The sequence below is a fragment of the Aquarana catesbeiana genome, linkage group LG06, assembly GCF_042186555.1.
Source record: "Aquarana catesbeiana isolate 2022-GZ linkage group LG06, ASM4218655v1, whole genome shotgun sequence".
Taxonomy (NCBI): Eukaryota; Metazoa; Chordata; class Amphibia; order Anura; family Ranidae; genus Aquarana; species Aquarana catesbeiana.
Window position 1 is genome coordinate 329,595,124 of NC_133329.1, and position 13,887 is coordinate 329,609,010.

The 13,887-nt window shown below is 43.9% G+C and overlaps 1 protein-coding gene across 1 annotated transcript in view; it reads left to right on the plus strand.

The window, feature by feature from the left end:
• The first annotated feature begins 5,630 nt into the window (after positions 1 to 5,630).
• The window catches only part of NFE2L2 (NFE2 like bZIP transcription factor 2), a 55,353-nt gene continuing 47,096 nt past the window's right edge, over positions 5,631 to 13,887 (plus strand). Inside the window, exon 1 of the mRNA XM_073633835.1 lies at positions 5,631 to 5,859. Coding sequence (XP_073489936.1) covers positions 5,818 to 5,859 — 42 coding nt within the window. The 5' untranslated portion in view covers positions 5,631 to 5,817. The remainder of the gene's footprint in view (positions 5,860 to 13,887) is intronic.

Genomic DNA, 13,887 nt, shown 5'->3' on the forward strand with positions numbered 1-13,887 from the left:
ACCGGGCCTCCCGTGCGATCGGGAGGCCCGGTGTCCGTTCCGCTGCCTTCGGCGGCTGGGGGCGGACTGGAACGAAGCTGCGAGCGGCTTCGTTCCAGCCTTCTTCTTGTAAATGCGGAAGCGACGTCATGACGTCACTTCCCGTTTACTCGGCTGCCAATGGCGCCGAATTTAAAAAAAAGTACACAGTATTCAGAATCGTCGTTTTCGGCGATCTGAATACTTTGAAGTGTAAAGGAGGGATGGGGGGTCTTTTAGACCCCCCATCCCTCCATAAAGAGTACCTGTCACCAACTATTACTGTCACAAGGGATGTTTACATTGCTTGTGACAGCAATAAAAGTAAAAAAAAAAAAATTTAAACACAATTTATAAAGTACAAAAATAAATAAAAAAAAAATTTTTTTTAAAGTGCCCCTGTCCCCGCGAGCTCGTGCAGCGAAGAAAACGCATACGGAAGTCGCGCCCGCATATGTAAACGGTGTTCAAACCACACATGTGAGGTATCGCCGCGATCGTCAGAGCGAGAGCAATAATTCTAGCCCTAGACCTCCTCTGTAGCTCAAACCTGGTAACCGTAAAAATTTTTTAAAACTTCGCCTATGGAAATTCAAAGGTACCGTAGTTCGTCGCCATTCCACGAGTGCGTGCAATTATAAAGGGTGACATGTTTGGTATCTATTTACTCGGCGTAACATCATCTTTCACATTATACAAAAAAATTGGGGTAACTTTACTGTTTGGATTTTTTAAAATTCATGAAAGTGTCACTTTTCCAAAAATTTGCGTTTAAAACACCGCTGCACAAATACCGTGTGATAAAAAATATTGCAACAATCGTCATTTTATTCTCTAGATTCTCTGCTAAAAAAATATATATAATGTTTGGGGGTTCTAAGTAATTTTCTAGCAAAAAATACGGATTTTAACTTGTAAACACCAAATTTCAAAAATAGGCTTAGTCATGAAAGGGTTAAAGTAGCACAGTGGTAAATAGAAAAAACAATGTCCTAGACATAAAACCTTCTGGAGGTCAAGTGGTTTAATTCCCCACTTTGGGGTTGATTTACTAAAGGCAAATAGACTGTGCACGTTGCTCCAGAGCTTAATGAATGAGCAGAGGCTCTGATGACTCCCATCATCCAATCACGTGCAAGCAAAAATGCTATTTTTTTATTTCCCTTGCATGTGATTGGGTATTCTTTATAAAGTGAAACTTTAGCTCATTTACTAAGCTTTGGAGCAACTTTGCAAAGTGCACAATTTATTTGCCTTTAGTAAACCAACCCCTTAGTGTCTACAAACTATGGTATATACTGTATACTGAAATTTACACAGCTATGGCACTATACTGGTAATGGTGCCGGTGATCAGTGACTTATAGTGGTACTGTGATAGTGTGGTGAGCAATTTGGCACTAACAGACCCTTGCTGGGAGGGTCACTAACTGACACTGATCAGATATAATACTGTACACTGACAATGTACTAATGATGATACTGGCTGGGAAGGGGTTAACATCTAGGGCAGTGGCGGTGCGTCCATAAGGGCGCTGCCCCTCTCTTCAGCCACCCCTTTTATCACCAATAGATAGATTCATGCATCGCATGAATCGATCTATGGCCGCCGCTGCCACCCCCTATTCAGGTGCGCGGCCCCTTTCTGGGCACTGGGCGCCTGAATTACAATGGCAGGGGTGTTTTTGAATCACCTGATTAGAGCTAGGCAGCACAGTGGTATAGTGGGTAGCACTCTCGCCTAGCAGTAAGAAGGGTCGCTGGTTCGAATTCCAACCACGACACTACCTGCCTGGAGTTTACATGTTCTCCCTGTGCCTGTGTGGGTTTCCTCCGGGTACTCCGGTTTCCTCCCACACTCCAAAGACATGCTGGTAGGTTAATTAGATCCTGTCTAAATTGTCCCTAGTATGTATGAATGTGAGTTAGGGACCTTAGATTGTAAGCTCCTTGAGGGTAGGGACTGATGTGAATGTACAATGTATATGTAAAGCGCTGCGTAAATTGACGGCGCTATATAAGTACCTGAAATAAATAAAAAATAAAATAAATAAATAGACTCTAATAAGCATCAAAAAATGTTAAACAGCGAGTGCCATGCTTGGCGCTCGCAGTTCACCACGCTGTGTTAGAAAAGCAAATTAATATTCACTTTCCTAACACTGAACCGCCTCTCCGCCAATGAGGTGCTCGGGTCTGTTACCTGTCACCTGATTGGCTGAAACGACAGGCGCTGTGATTGGACACCTATCAGCCGCTACCACCGTCACCCGCTGATACCCGAGATAGGCTAAGTGCCGGGCAGACGGCACAGCGGCAGCATTTGATGGGCACAGTGGGAGCATTTGATGGCACAGTGGCAGCGTTTGATGGGCACAGTGGTAGCCTTTGATGGGCACAGTGGCTGCGTTGGATGGGCACAGTGAGGCTGCAATTGATGGGTTTTTTTTCAGAATTTTTCAGTTTGTTTGCGCCCCCCCAAACATTTTGAGCACCAGCCGTCACTGATCTGGGGCAATCAAGGTGGATAATTGTGTGCCTAACAATGTGTAATACTTTATGTGTCATATGTGCTGATTTTAGTAACAGATCTGCCTATTTTTGCAGGGAGAAGAAACAGCCAGATCGCTGATATGTGCACAAAGCCCTATGGGGGTTATTTACTAATCGAAAATCCACTTGGCACTGAAAGTACACTTGGAAGTAAAGTCGCTGTAGATCAGAGGGGGACATGCAAAGAAAATAAAAAACAGCATTTTAGCTTCCACATGATTGGATGATAAAATCAGCAGAGCTTCCCCTCGTTTCAGATCAACCCCTTAGATTTAGAACGACTGCACTTCCAAGTGCACTTGCAGTACAAAGTGGATTTGCCTTTCATAAATAACACCCTATGTGTCTGTGCTGTGATTGGCTACAGCTGATCAGCAGGTCTCGGCCATAATTCATTGGCCAGGACCTGCTGACCAAATCCCTCTGTAACCAATGACAGCGCGGATTAGCAGAGGGCACACGCATGTCCTCCCCTGAACGGGAACAGGCTGGATCACGTATATGTACCTGATCCAGCCTTCCCAATGCCGCCCTGTGGATGGGTGGCAAGTAGGTAATAAAAATGTCTGGGACAAACTTTGACCCAACCGGAACACAGCCAATCAGCTTTTACACTTTCCTAAGCTCTGTGGAAAAATGTAACAATGGGAGCTGATTGATAGATAAGGGCAACAGCACCAGTTGGGTATTAATTCTCCCCAGAATGTTCTGCATCCAGGATCGGTCACTGCCCCTAATCGCATATAATCGCTTAAATCAGCAGATTATTGGTGGCTGACGTCTGTCTAAATGGGCCCTAACCCTGTAAGGCCTACTTTACATTTGTGGCTGGGGTAAAAAAATAGATGATTGAGCCGTGGTTTTACCACTCCCTAATCCAACACAGTAGCCAGAGGGGGCTGATTCTAATTAGGAGCTGCACATCTGAATGAGCCCTAACCCTCTGTAAGGCCAAATTTAAACGTGTGGCCAGAGGGTGGTAAAAATAGGTGGTTGAGCCATGGGTTTTATCACCCCCTTAATCCAACACAGTAGCTAAAGGGGACAGTTTCTCATCAGCGGCCACCCATCTGAATGAGCCCTAAGTCCTAGTTTACACTTGCTTTACTCTCTGAAAAGCGACCCATGTTCTGATCTCTCTTCAGGGAGCATATGACAGGGGATGGAGAGGTATTGTAGCGCCTCCTCGCTGCCTGTTTTAACCCCCTAAATGCCAGACTACTGTGCCGCAACTGCGCATGTTGTGTGCGTTTCCAGCACAGCCCTATTCACTTGAATGGAGCATATTCGATGAGCAGCAGTGCCCGCCCAGTGCTACAAGGGGTATAATTCCTGACACGGCTGTAGCATATATATATATATATATATATATATATACCCCTGGCTGCTGTCTTTTCCAGCAAAAAGGGGGGGTTCAAAACGTGGCTCAACCACATGGTTTTACCGCCTCCCAACCGATAGTGTAATCGTACCCCTTTAACTCAACACAGTCGTACATGTCACACCAAAACATAAACCCCCCTCACATTCGTCTGGCACTACCACTGCCGAATGTGACCCAATCAAGTGAAAATGGCCACTTTGCCACTCCCCTTCCCTGTGCAATGCATGTGACTGCAGCGCGGTGGTGCAGGCTTACAGGATTAAATCAAGCTGTGCGTAAACTGTCAGCGGTAAAATAATCATGTATAATAATAATAATATTATCACCTGTCAAACGCCCTCTGAAAAGGGATCAAAAGTTGATCACCTCTCAGAGGGGAGGCAAGGCTTGTCACAAATGTACACAAGCTTTTTGAATCACTTGCTGACCACTTTATAGCAGTTTTACTGCTACAGGGCGGCAGCTGTGCGCCGGATCATGTATATATATATATATGTAATCCGGCTCTTCTGGGTATTGACCATGAATGTGTGCCGCTGGCGGCTCGCTCCCACTGTGATTATAAACAGCGGGTATTGAGGACTCGATGTCCGCCGGCACCCGCCGATCATCCTGCAGAGACACAGAATAGCGGTCTGTCTATGTAAACAAGGCAGATCGCCGCCATTCTGACAGTTGGGAAGGCAGGGATCCTGTGTTCCTGCAAAGCAGTGATACAGATCTATGCCTTCCCGTAGTAGAAGCACGTCCCACACTACACTAAAACACCGGCTAGGCACACAGTTAACCCTTTGATTGCCCCTGACGTTAACCCCTTCCCTGCCAGTGTCATTAGTAAAGTAACTGCATATTTTTTAGCACTGATCACTGTATTAGTGTCACTGGTCCCCAAAAAGTGTCAGTAAGTGTCAGAATGTCCGCCGCAATATTGCAGTCCCACTATAAGTCGCTGATCGCCGCCATTACTAGTAAAAATATAAATAAATATAAATATCCCGCAGTTTGTAGACACTATAACTTTTGCGCAAACCGATCAATATATGCTTATTGGGATTTTTTTACCAAAAATATGTAGCAGAATACATATTGGCCTAAATTTAATTTCTTTTACATTTTTTATTGGATGTGTTTTATAACAAAAAGTAAAAAATATAATATTTTTTTTTTCAAAATTGTTGCTCTTTTTTTGTTTATAGAGGCAAAAAATAAAAACTGCAGAGGTGATCAATTACCACCAAAAGAAAGCTCTATATGTGGGGAAAAAAGGGCAACAATTTTATTTGGGTACAACGTCGCACGCGACCGTGCAATTGTCAGGTAAAGTACCGCAGTGCCGTATCGCAAAAAATGCGATAAAACCTTCCGCAGCTGAAGTGGTTATTATTGTGTTCTAACCCATCCTCACTAAAATGTTTTTGTTGTGATCCAATTGGAGAGATTTCCCCTGACTTCCTGTCTTGACTCCACCCATAAAGTCCCTTATTATAACATAAGAATGGGCCTCTATGAGCTCTCCGTATGTATTATATAGGACACGTTCCCCCAGCACCTAAGAGGTTACTGGAAGTGGGCGTGACACCATAGCGTGGGCGATGGCCGGCTCCGCCCACCCCTATCGTCCTGCGCTCGTCAGACCCGAAAGGGGCGTGGTTGGGAGAACGAGTTCCCCATTGGTGGGGTGGGCGTGGCCTGTGACTTTGGCAGTGTTACGCCGGAGTTTCCCGTCATATCGCTTTGGACGGTCCTGTGTGCGGAGGGGAAAGTGAGTTACCGGCCGGGAAGAATAGAAGGGGGACACGAACCGAGGAATACATCCTGAGACCACCACAGCGAGGAGACACCCGGCCGGGGCCAGGGACCACCATGATGGAAATAGAGCTACCCTCCGCCAAGCAGTCCATACAGGTGAGGGGGGCGGGGCCGAGCTGTCACCTCTGTCCTAGGAGGGAGGGGGAGGGGAGCTGTCACACACAGGCGCTCTTCTGTGTCACGTGATCAGCGCTCCCCATACACGGGCCGATCTCACTGCTGGGAATACAAAGTCTCCTGTAGAGGAGAGCAGATCGATGTAGAGCAGGCCTGACTCTTCATACACACGACTGGAGTAGAGGGATCACTTCTCATCTTCTCCATACAGATCAGACACATAATACACATCTGTCAGAAGTGGGCGATCCAGGCTAATGATTGGCCGGCTGGCATGACTAGTCCAACAGCCAATCAGTATTGTCTTCAGGAGCCGCCACTCACCATCATTTATTCATCTCCAGGAATAGGGGAGGCGACCAATCAGAATTGGCCATTCAGATCTCCCAAAACTTCCTTGAGATACGATTGTTGGTATATCGATCCTTCACTTCACCACAAACCAATCTATCCATAACCAAGTACATCTCACCTCCATGCTGGGGATGATTGTGTGGTCAGAGCGGGCGTTTGGGGGACGGACGGAGAGCAGATTAGGGGGATCCACCCCCATATGGGCCCCTTAAGACACCCCTTAAAGAGAACATCGGGCTCCTAAAGAGAACATCGCCCACCCCTTATGGGCCCCTAAAGAGAACATCGGCCCCCCCTTATGGGCCCCTAAAGAGAACATCGGCCCCCCCTTATGGGCCCCTAAAGAGAACATCGGCCCCCCCTTATGGGCCCCTAAAGAGAACATCGCCCGCCCCTTATGGGCCCCTAAAGAGAACATCGCCCGCCCCTTATGGGCCCCTAAAGAGAACATCGCCCGCCCCTTATGGGCCCCTAAAGAGAACATCGCCCGCCCCTTATGGGCCCCTAAAGAGAACATCGGCCCCCCCTTATGGGCCCCTAAAGAGAACATCGGCCCCCCCTTATGGGCCCCTAAAGAGAACATCGCCCGCCCCTTATGGGCCCCTAAAGAGAACATCGCCCCCCCTTATGGGCCCCTAAAGAGAACATCGCCCCCCCTTATGGGCCCCTAAAGAGAACATCGCCCGCCCCTTATGGGCCCCTAAAGAGAACATCGGCCCCCCCTTATGGGCCCCTAAAGAGAACATTGGCCCCCCCTTATGGGCCCCTAGAGAGAACATCGCCCCCCCTTATGGGCCCCTAAAGAGAACACCGGACCCCTAAAGACCTCATCTTCTACACGTGGGAGAAATAAGCCGGGATCCTACAGCCGGATCCCAGTGACCGGATCCCATGGAGTAGATCCCATGGAGTAGATCCCATGGAGTAGATCCCATGGACTTTCCTGGGAAGGCTCAGCTGGAGTCCTCTAGTTCGGAGATCTCATTAGATTGGGCTCTGTGTTGTGAAGGTCAGAAATGTCACAGCGTCTCCTTTTCCCCTCTATAGATCAGTGTAATTCTTCTGTCCCCACCATGCATTGAACATGCAGACATGTTGCAGTGTACATCACATCACATCACACCTCCCCGCCTTATAACACATAAATAAACTGTTATTTTATGACATTTTAATAAAGTTTCAAAAAAGGAGATAAAGCACCACACTGTACCTATGTACCGGTGCACACGTGTTTAAAGTATATCTAAAGCCAGAATGTTTAAGGTTTTGCATTAGGGAAGGGTTAAAACCCCAGTCAGTGTGTTTTTTTTTTTTTTTGCCTTCTGTTTCATTAGGGAAATCTCCATTCTTTTCCTGTCCCATAGACATGACAGGAAGTTAGAGAAAATCTCTCCAAAGTGAGTGAATTTCCCTTTCAGATGGTTGGCACTGGAACAGGTGTCCCCATTGGAAGAATTCCTCTCCCATCCTCTTATAGTGACAAATACATTTTTTTAAATTTTATTTTCTTCCTCGCTTTCACTGCTGGTGACCACAGCCAGTCAGCCACCAGAACCAATAAAGAGGGGGTGAGCCTTCCCAGCCAGGAAACCGATAGAAACAAAAAACATTGCAGAGGTTCTATCCCTTCCATGCTATCCACACCCCCAAAACGTTTTTTTTTTTTTTTTTAAGTTTTGCATTTAGATATTTAAATCATTTTTATGGCTTCATGCTTAGCTTTGAAATTTTTATTTATTGTATGAGTTTTTAAATCATTATAGGAAATAATAAGTAATAATAAAAAACATAATTCTTTGTTGTAATAAAAAGAAAACCATAGTGTTGTTGTTAACGCCACTTTTTAACTTTTTATTTATTTTTTTAATATTAAACAAATATTGACTGAACTAAACTTTTTTTTTTTTTTTTTTTTATATATAATAACAAAAAAAATAGAGTTGTTATTATCAACAACAAAACTATTTATTTTTTTATTACTACTATTATTAATAAAAAAATATTTTTTGGTTGTAATACATGTAATAAAAAATTTTGTTTTGTTAACATTTTGTTTTAATAGTGATGGTAATAAAGAACAGCACTATTTTTTTTTTTAATTGTATAATTATTATTATTAACAAAACAAATTTGTATTATAACTGTTAATAATAGTAATAAAAAATAGTTGTTGGTGATGATAATAATAAAAAAAGGTGGTTGTTCTTCTTTTTTTTTTTTTTTTTCACTTGTATTATAAAAATCAACAAAATGTAATTTTTTATTATTAAAAGTAGCAACAACCTTATTTTTGTATTTATTATTATTGTTATTATTATTATCATCAAATATTTTTTTTTATTACTATTAAAAGTAATAACAATTTGTTTTGTTAATAACAAGTTAGTGTTGTATTATTATTCATAATAATATTATTTATTTTTATTATTATTGACACAATTTTTTTATTACCAACTAAACACATTTTTATTATTACTTTTAATAGTAATAAAAATAGTTTTGATAATAGAGGAGCATTGCTGACATTCCAGAAGTTGTTATTGTTTATTAATCCACCAGATATAAAGAGTGTATTTCTTTCTTTTATTGCTGTACGCATTCAGCTTTCCATCAGTAGGTAGTACAAAGTACAAGAAGCCCCAGGAGCCAATCACATTTCAGATTTCGGCGGTCTTGTAGGTGAGAAATAAGGTCTTGTGGCAGGTTCTGGTTTCCTGCGCTTTGCTCTGCTCCTTCCTGAATAGGACTGACCTGGTTGTCTGCATGTTGTACTTTCCTCTGAGCAGTTCTATAAGGACTGATGGAATAGGGTGTGATGAGAAGTTTTCCTGTCTGTAGTAGTGGTGGGATGTGTAGAGTGAAGGCCGGCACTGGTCAGAGTTTTGCATGCTTTCTCTCTCCTTGACAACTGAATGTGCTCAGTCACCCTGGGGCTCCTTAGGGGGTTCAGAGGGCCGTGTACACTGACAGGTCTCCTGGTATTCTGCAGCCTGAGTTTTATACATACCGATTGAAGGTGTTTTAGGAAATCAATACTTTGCGCTCTGCTTGACATAGCATTTGTATCTCTATGGGGTTCATTTACTAAAACTGGAGAGTGCAAAATCTGGTGCAGCTGTGCATAGAAACCAATCAGCTTCCAGGTTTTAGGCCTGATTCATACCTATTCATTTTTAGTGCATTTTGCAGATTTGCACTACAGAACGTGTTCCATAGGAAACCATGTTAAATGGACTGTAGTGCAAATCTGCAAAGAATACATAAGGTGTGAATCAGACCTTAGACCCTGTTCACACCGACGCTTGAAAACTGCCCATAAAACCGTGAGTGCTTTTCAGGGGTTAGCGGTGTGCTTTTTTTTTTTTTTTTTTTGACGGTCATGTGACTCAAAAGAACCATTTTGAGGCTCTTTTGTAGCGCTTTTCTAGTAGCGCTTTTCAAGGGTTTCCCATTCATTTCAATTGAAAGGGGTGCTTTTGATGTAATTTTTTTTTTTTTTATGCTTCAAACATGCTGCTTGCGGGAGTTTCTTCACCATCCCCGTGTGAAAGCATTAATTGATTGTAATGGAAATTCGTTTTCAAGAGCTTTTCAGGTGCTTTTTTTTTCTTGGTGTGAAAGGGGCCTAACTGAACAAGCTGAAGTTAGAAGCTGATTGGCTATCATGCACCAGATTTTGCACTCTCCGGATTTAGTAAATCGACCCCAATGTATCATAGTTTGTCTCATTCCCAGAATCTAGATCAGATTTCTCTGCAGGTGTCCTATGAAAATCGATTATCAGCTGTATGAGCTCATAGGATATCTACGTATTCACTTTATCTTGACTGGGGGTGACATTGAGCTCGGGGGAGCGGTCCTCGTTTTATCGGTAAAGATAACCGGCAATTGTACGTTAGGCCAGCAGGGAATGACAGTATTACTATTCTACTCTGAAGGATATTTCAAGGATTTTGTTCAATAAGTTATTTTTGCTTCCTGTTTTTTACTAAGAACACCCTGAGACTTTGTGCCTCTCCGTAGTCGGTTCAGACATTGACCTCCGCACTTTGTTTTCGTGGTTATCACTATAGGTGGGAGGAGCTGTAATTGTTTGCCGTACTAAAGAGAAGGATTTGTAAATACAGTGGGGACGGAAAGTATTCAGACCCCTTTAAATTCTTCACTCTTTGTTATATTGCAGCCATTTGTTAAAATCATTTAAGTTCATTTTTTTCCTCATTAATGTACACACAGCACCCCATATTGACAGAAAAACACAGAATTGTTGACATTTTTGCAGATTTATTAAAAAAGAAAAACTGAAATATCACATGGTCCTAAGTATTCAGACCCTTTGCTCAGTATTTAGTAGAAGCACCCTTTTGATCTAATACAGCCATGAGTCTTTTTGGTAAAGATGCAACAAGTTTTTCACACCTGGATTTGGGGATCCTCTGCCATTCCTCCTTGCAGATCCTCTCCAGTTCTGTCAGGTTGGATGGTAAACGTTGGTGGACAGTCATTTTTAGGTCTCTCCAGAGATGCTCAATTGGGTTTAAGTCAGGGCTCTGGCTGGGCCATTCAAGAACAGTCAGAGTTGTTGTGAAGCCACTCCTTCGTTATTTTAGCTGTGTGCTTAGGGTCATTGTCTTGTTGGAAGGTAAACCTTCAGCCCAGTCTGAGGTCCTGAGCACTCTGGAGAAGGTTTTCGTCCAGGATATCTCTGCACTTGGCCACATTCATCTTTCCCTCGATTGCAACCAGTCGTCCTGTCCCTGCAGCTGAAAAACATCCCCACAGCATGATGCTGCCACCACCATGCTTCACTGTTGGGACTGTATTGGACAGGTGATGAGCAGTGCCTGGTTTTCTCCACACATACCACTTAGAATTAAGGCCAAAAAGTTCTATCTTGGTCTCATCAGACCAGAGAATCTTATTTCTTACCATCTTGGAGTCCATGTGTTTTTTTTTTTTTTTTATTTATTTTTTTTTAGCAAACTCCATGCAGGCTTTCATGTGTCTTGCACTGAGGAAAGGCTTCCGTCGGGCCACTCTGCCATAAAGCCCCGACTGGTGGAGGGCTGCAGTGATGGTTGACTTTCTACAACTTTCTCCCATTTCCCGACTGCATCTCTGGAGCTCAGCCACAGTGATCTTTGGGTTCTTCTTTACCTCTCTCACCAAGGCTCTTCTCCCCCGATAGCTCAGTTTGGCCAGATGGCCAGCTCTAGGAAGGGTTCTGGTCGTCCCAAACGTCTTCCATTTAAGGATTATGGAGGCCACTGTGCTCTTAGGAACCTTAAGTACAGCAGAATTTTTTTTTTTTTGTAACCTTGGCCAGATTTGTGCCTTGCCACAATTCTGTCTCTGAGCTCTTCTTCAGGCATTTCCTTTGACCTCGTGATTATCATTTGCTCTGACATGCACTGTGAGTTAAATATATGAGTGTCACAGCAAAGGGTCTGAATACTTAGGACCATGTGATATTTCAGTTTTTCTTTTTTTAATAAATCTGAAAAAATGTCAACAATTCTGTGTTTTTCTGTCAATATGGGGTGCTGTGTGTACATTAATGAGGAAAAAAATGAACGTAAATGATTTTAGCAAATGGCTGCAATATAACAAAAAGTGAAAAATTTAAGGGGGTCTGAATACTTTCCGTCCCCACTGTACCTGAACCTTTATTTGATGGAAGTTGGTTGTTTATGATCATGTTCACCGTGGAGCTTATCACTTCTTCAGGGACACTAAAAGAACAATAGGCAGGGTGCCACACCCACAGCTCAAATGGGTAGATGACTTCAAATATTTGGGGATCCAGGTTAGCGGCAAGGTCCAAGACTACATGGATAACAATTTACGACCACTCATGACACAGCTCACGGCTAGATGTGCTGCTTGGCGTTCCCTTCCACTGACACCTGTTGGCAGAGTTAATCTGCTAAAAATGATCTTTCTTCCCAAGTATCTCTACTTCTTCCGTAATACACCTATACACATACCTGGGACTTTCTTTCGAAGGTTGGAGAGTCTGCTGATACATTTTGTCTGGGCCAGGAGGCCACCTAGGGTGGCTAAGCAGATTTTATATCTCCCACTCTCGGGGGGGGGACTGGCCCTACCGAACTTTCAAATCTACTATTGGGCAGCTGTTCTGGTCACGATTCGGTGGTGGTTCTCCCAGCCCATACAGAATCCGGCGGTCACTCTGGAGGCAGCTATTTTGGGTTCCTATGCGGCCCTGAGCAATCTCCCGTTCCGTGGACTTAGAGCCAGCCTGACCATGACAACACTGATGCGAACTACCGTGAAGGTATGGCAGGAGGCTAGGAAAATATATGGGAAGCCCAATTTCATCTCACCCCATATGCCCCTATGGGGTAACCCTATGCTCCCCCACTTTTACAGCATACCGGATCCCTCGCTTTGGGCAAAAAAGGGAATTCTCACATTAAAACATATAGTCAAAGAGGGTAGACTTATGTCTTTCCAAGCCCTGAGGCAATCTTTCGCTATTCCGCTCTCCTTCCAATTTAGGTACTGGCAGCTGAAACACGCCTTTGAAGCTCAGTTCCCTGCCCCCCTCATTCTGGAACCGGACTCCATTGAACGGCTCTTGACTTCCAGCGTGATGGGGAAGCCCCTCTCAACACTATATCTTTACCTTACAGTGGAGTATGATACCAAATTGACCAAAACCTGGGAAAAGTGGAGGGTCGATATTCCCTCTTTGAACGAGGAGGAATGGAAGGAGTGTTTAATCTCCTACATTCCCTCCATGATAGCTGCAAAAGATAGGTTCATACAATTTAAGTTCCTACACAGAGCGTATTTCACCCCACAGAGACTGGCGCGCATTTACCATCAAAGAGATCCCAACTGTCAGAGATGTAGGCAGGAGGAGGGTACTTTCTGGCACATGGTCTGGTCCTGTCCCAAACTTCACCCCTTCTGGTCTGCAGTGGCCTCCACAATGAGCAGGGTTATAGGCTCACACTTGCCGGTTGATCCGCAGGTACTACTGCTTAGTCATTTGGAGGAAGTGGAGGGAGATAGATATAGTAAATTGTGTCTAACCTTTGCATTATACTATGCTAGGCGTGAAATCTTATTGCGATGGAAACTAGTGGAGCCTCCTACTCTGGCCTCGTGGAGAAGGTCGGTGAATATGGCACTTCCTCTTTATAGACTGACATATGAAAGTAGACAATGCCCAGGAAAGTTTGATAAAATCTGGTCCTCTTGGGTTGATGCCTCCGGGGATTCTGAACCCCCATCCCCATAACCAAGAAGTGAAACATTTTAGAGGACATCCTACATCTCGTGTTCATTTTTTGATGCTCGCCCCCCCCCCCCCCTCATCCCCTCCCCTGGTCCCCTCCCCCCCCCTCTTCCCCCCCCCCCCCCCCCCCCCCGCCATTCCTACTAGGTTTGACTGCATATTGGTTGCCTACTTTATTCCACCTGAAGAGGTTATTACGCTTTAATGCCATAAGAAGTATTGCTGGGTGTAATTTCTGACGTTTGCATAACTGACATGTCTGCTAAATAGTGGCTTTTGATTGAAGGCAGATCCTACTGTCACTTTTCTCATTGCATTGACTGTACTAATTTATTGTATTGTAATGCTGATTTGTTCAATAAAATCTTCTGTTAAAAAAAAAAAAA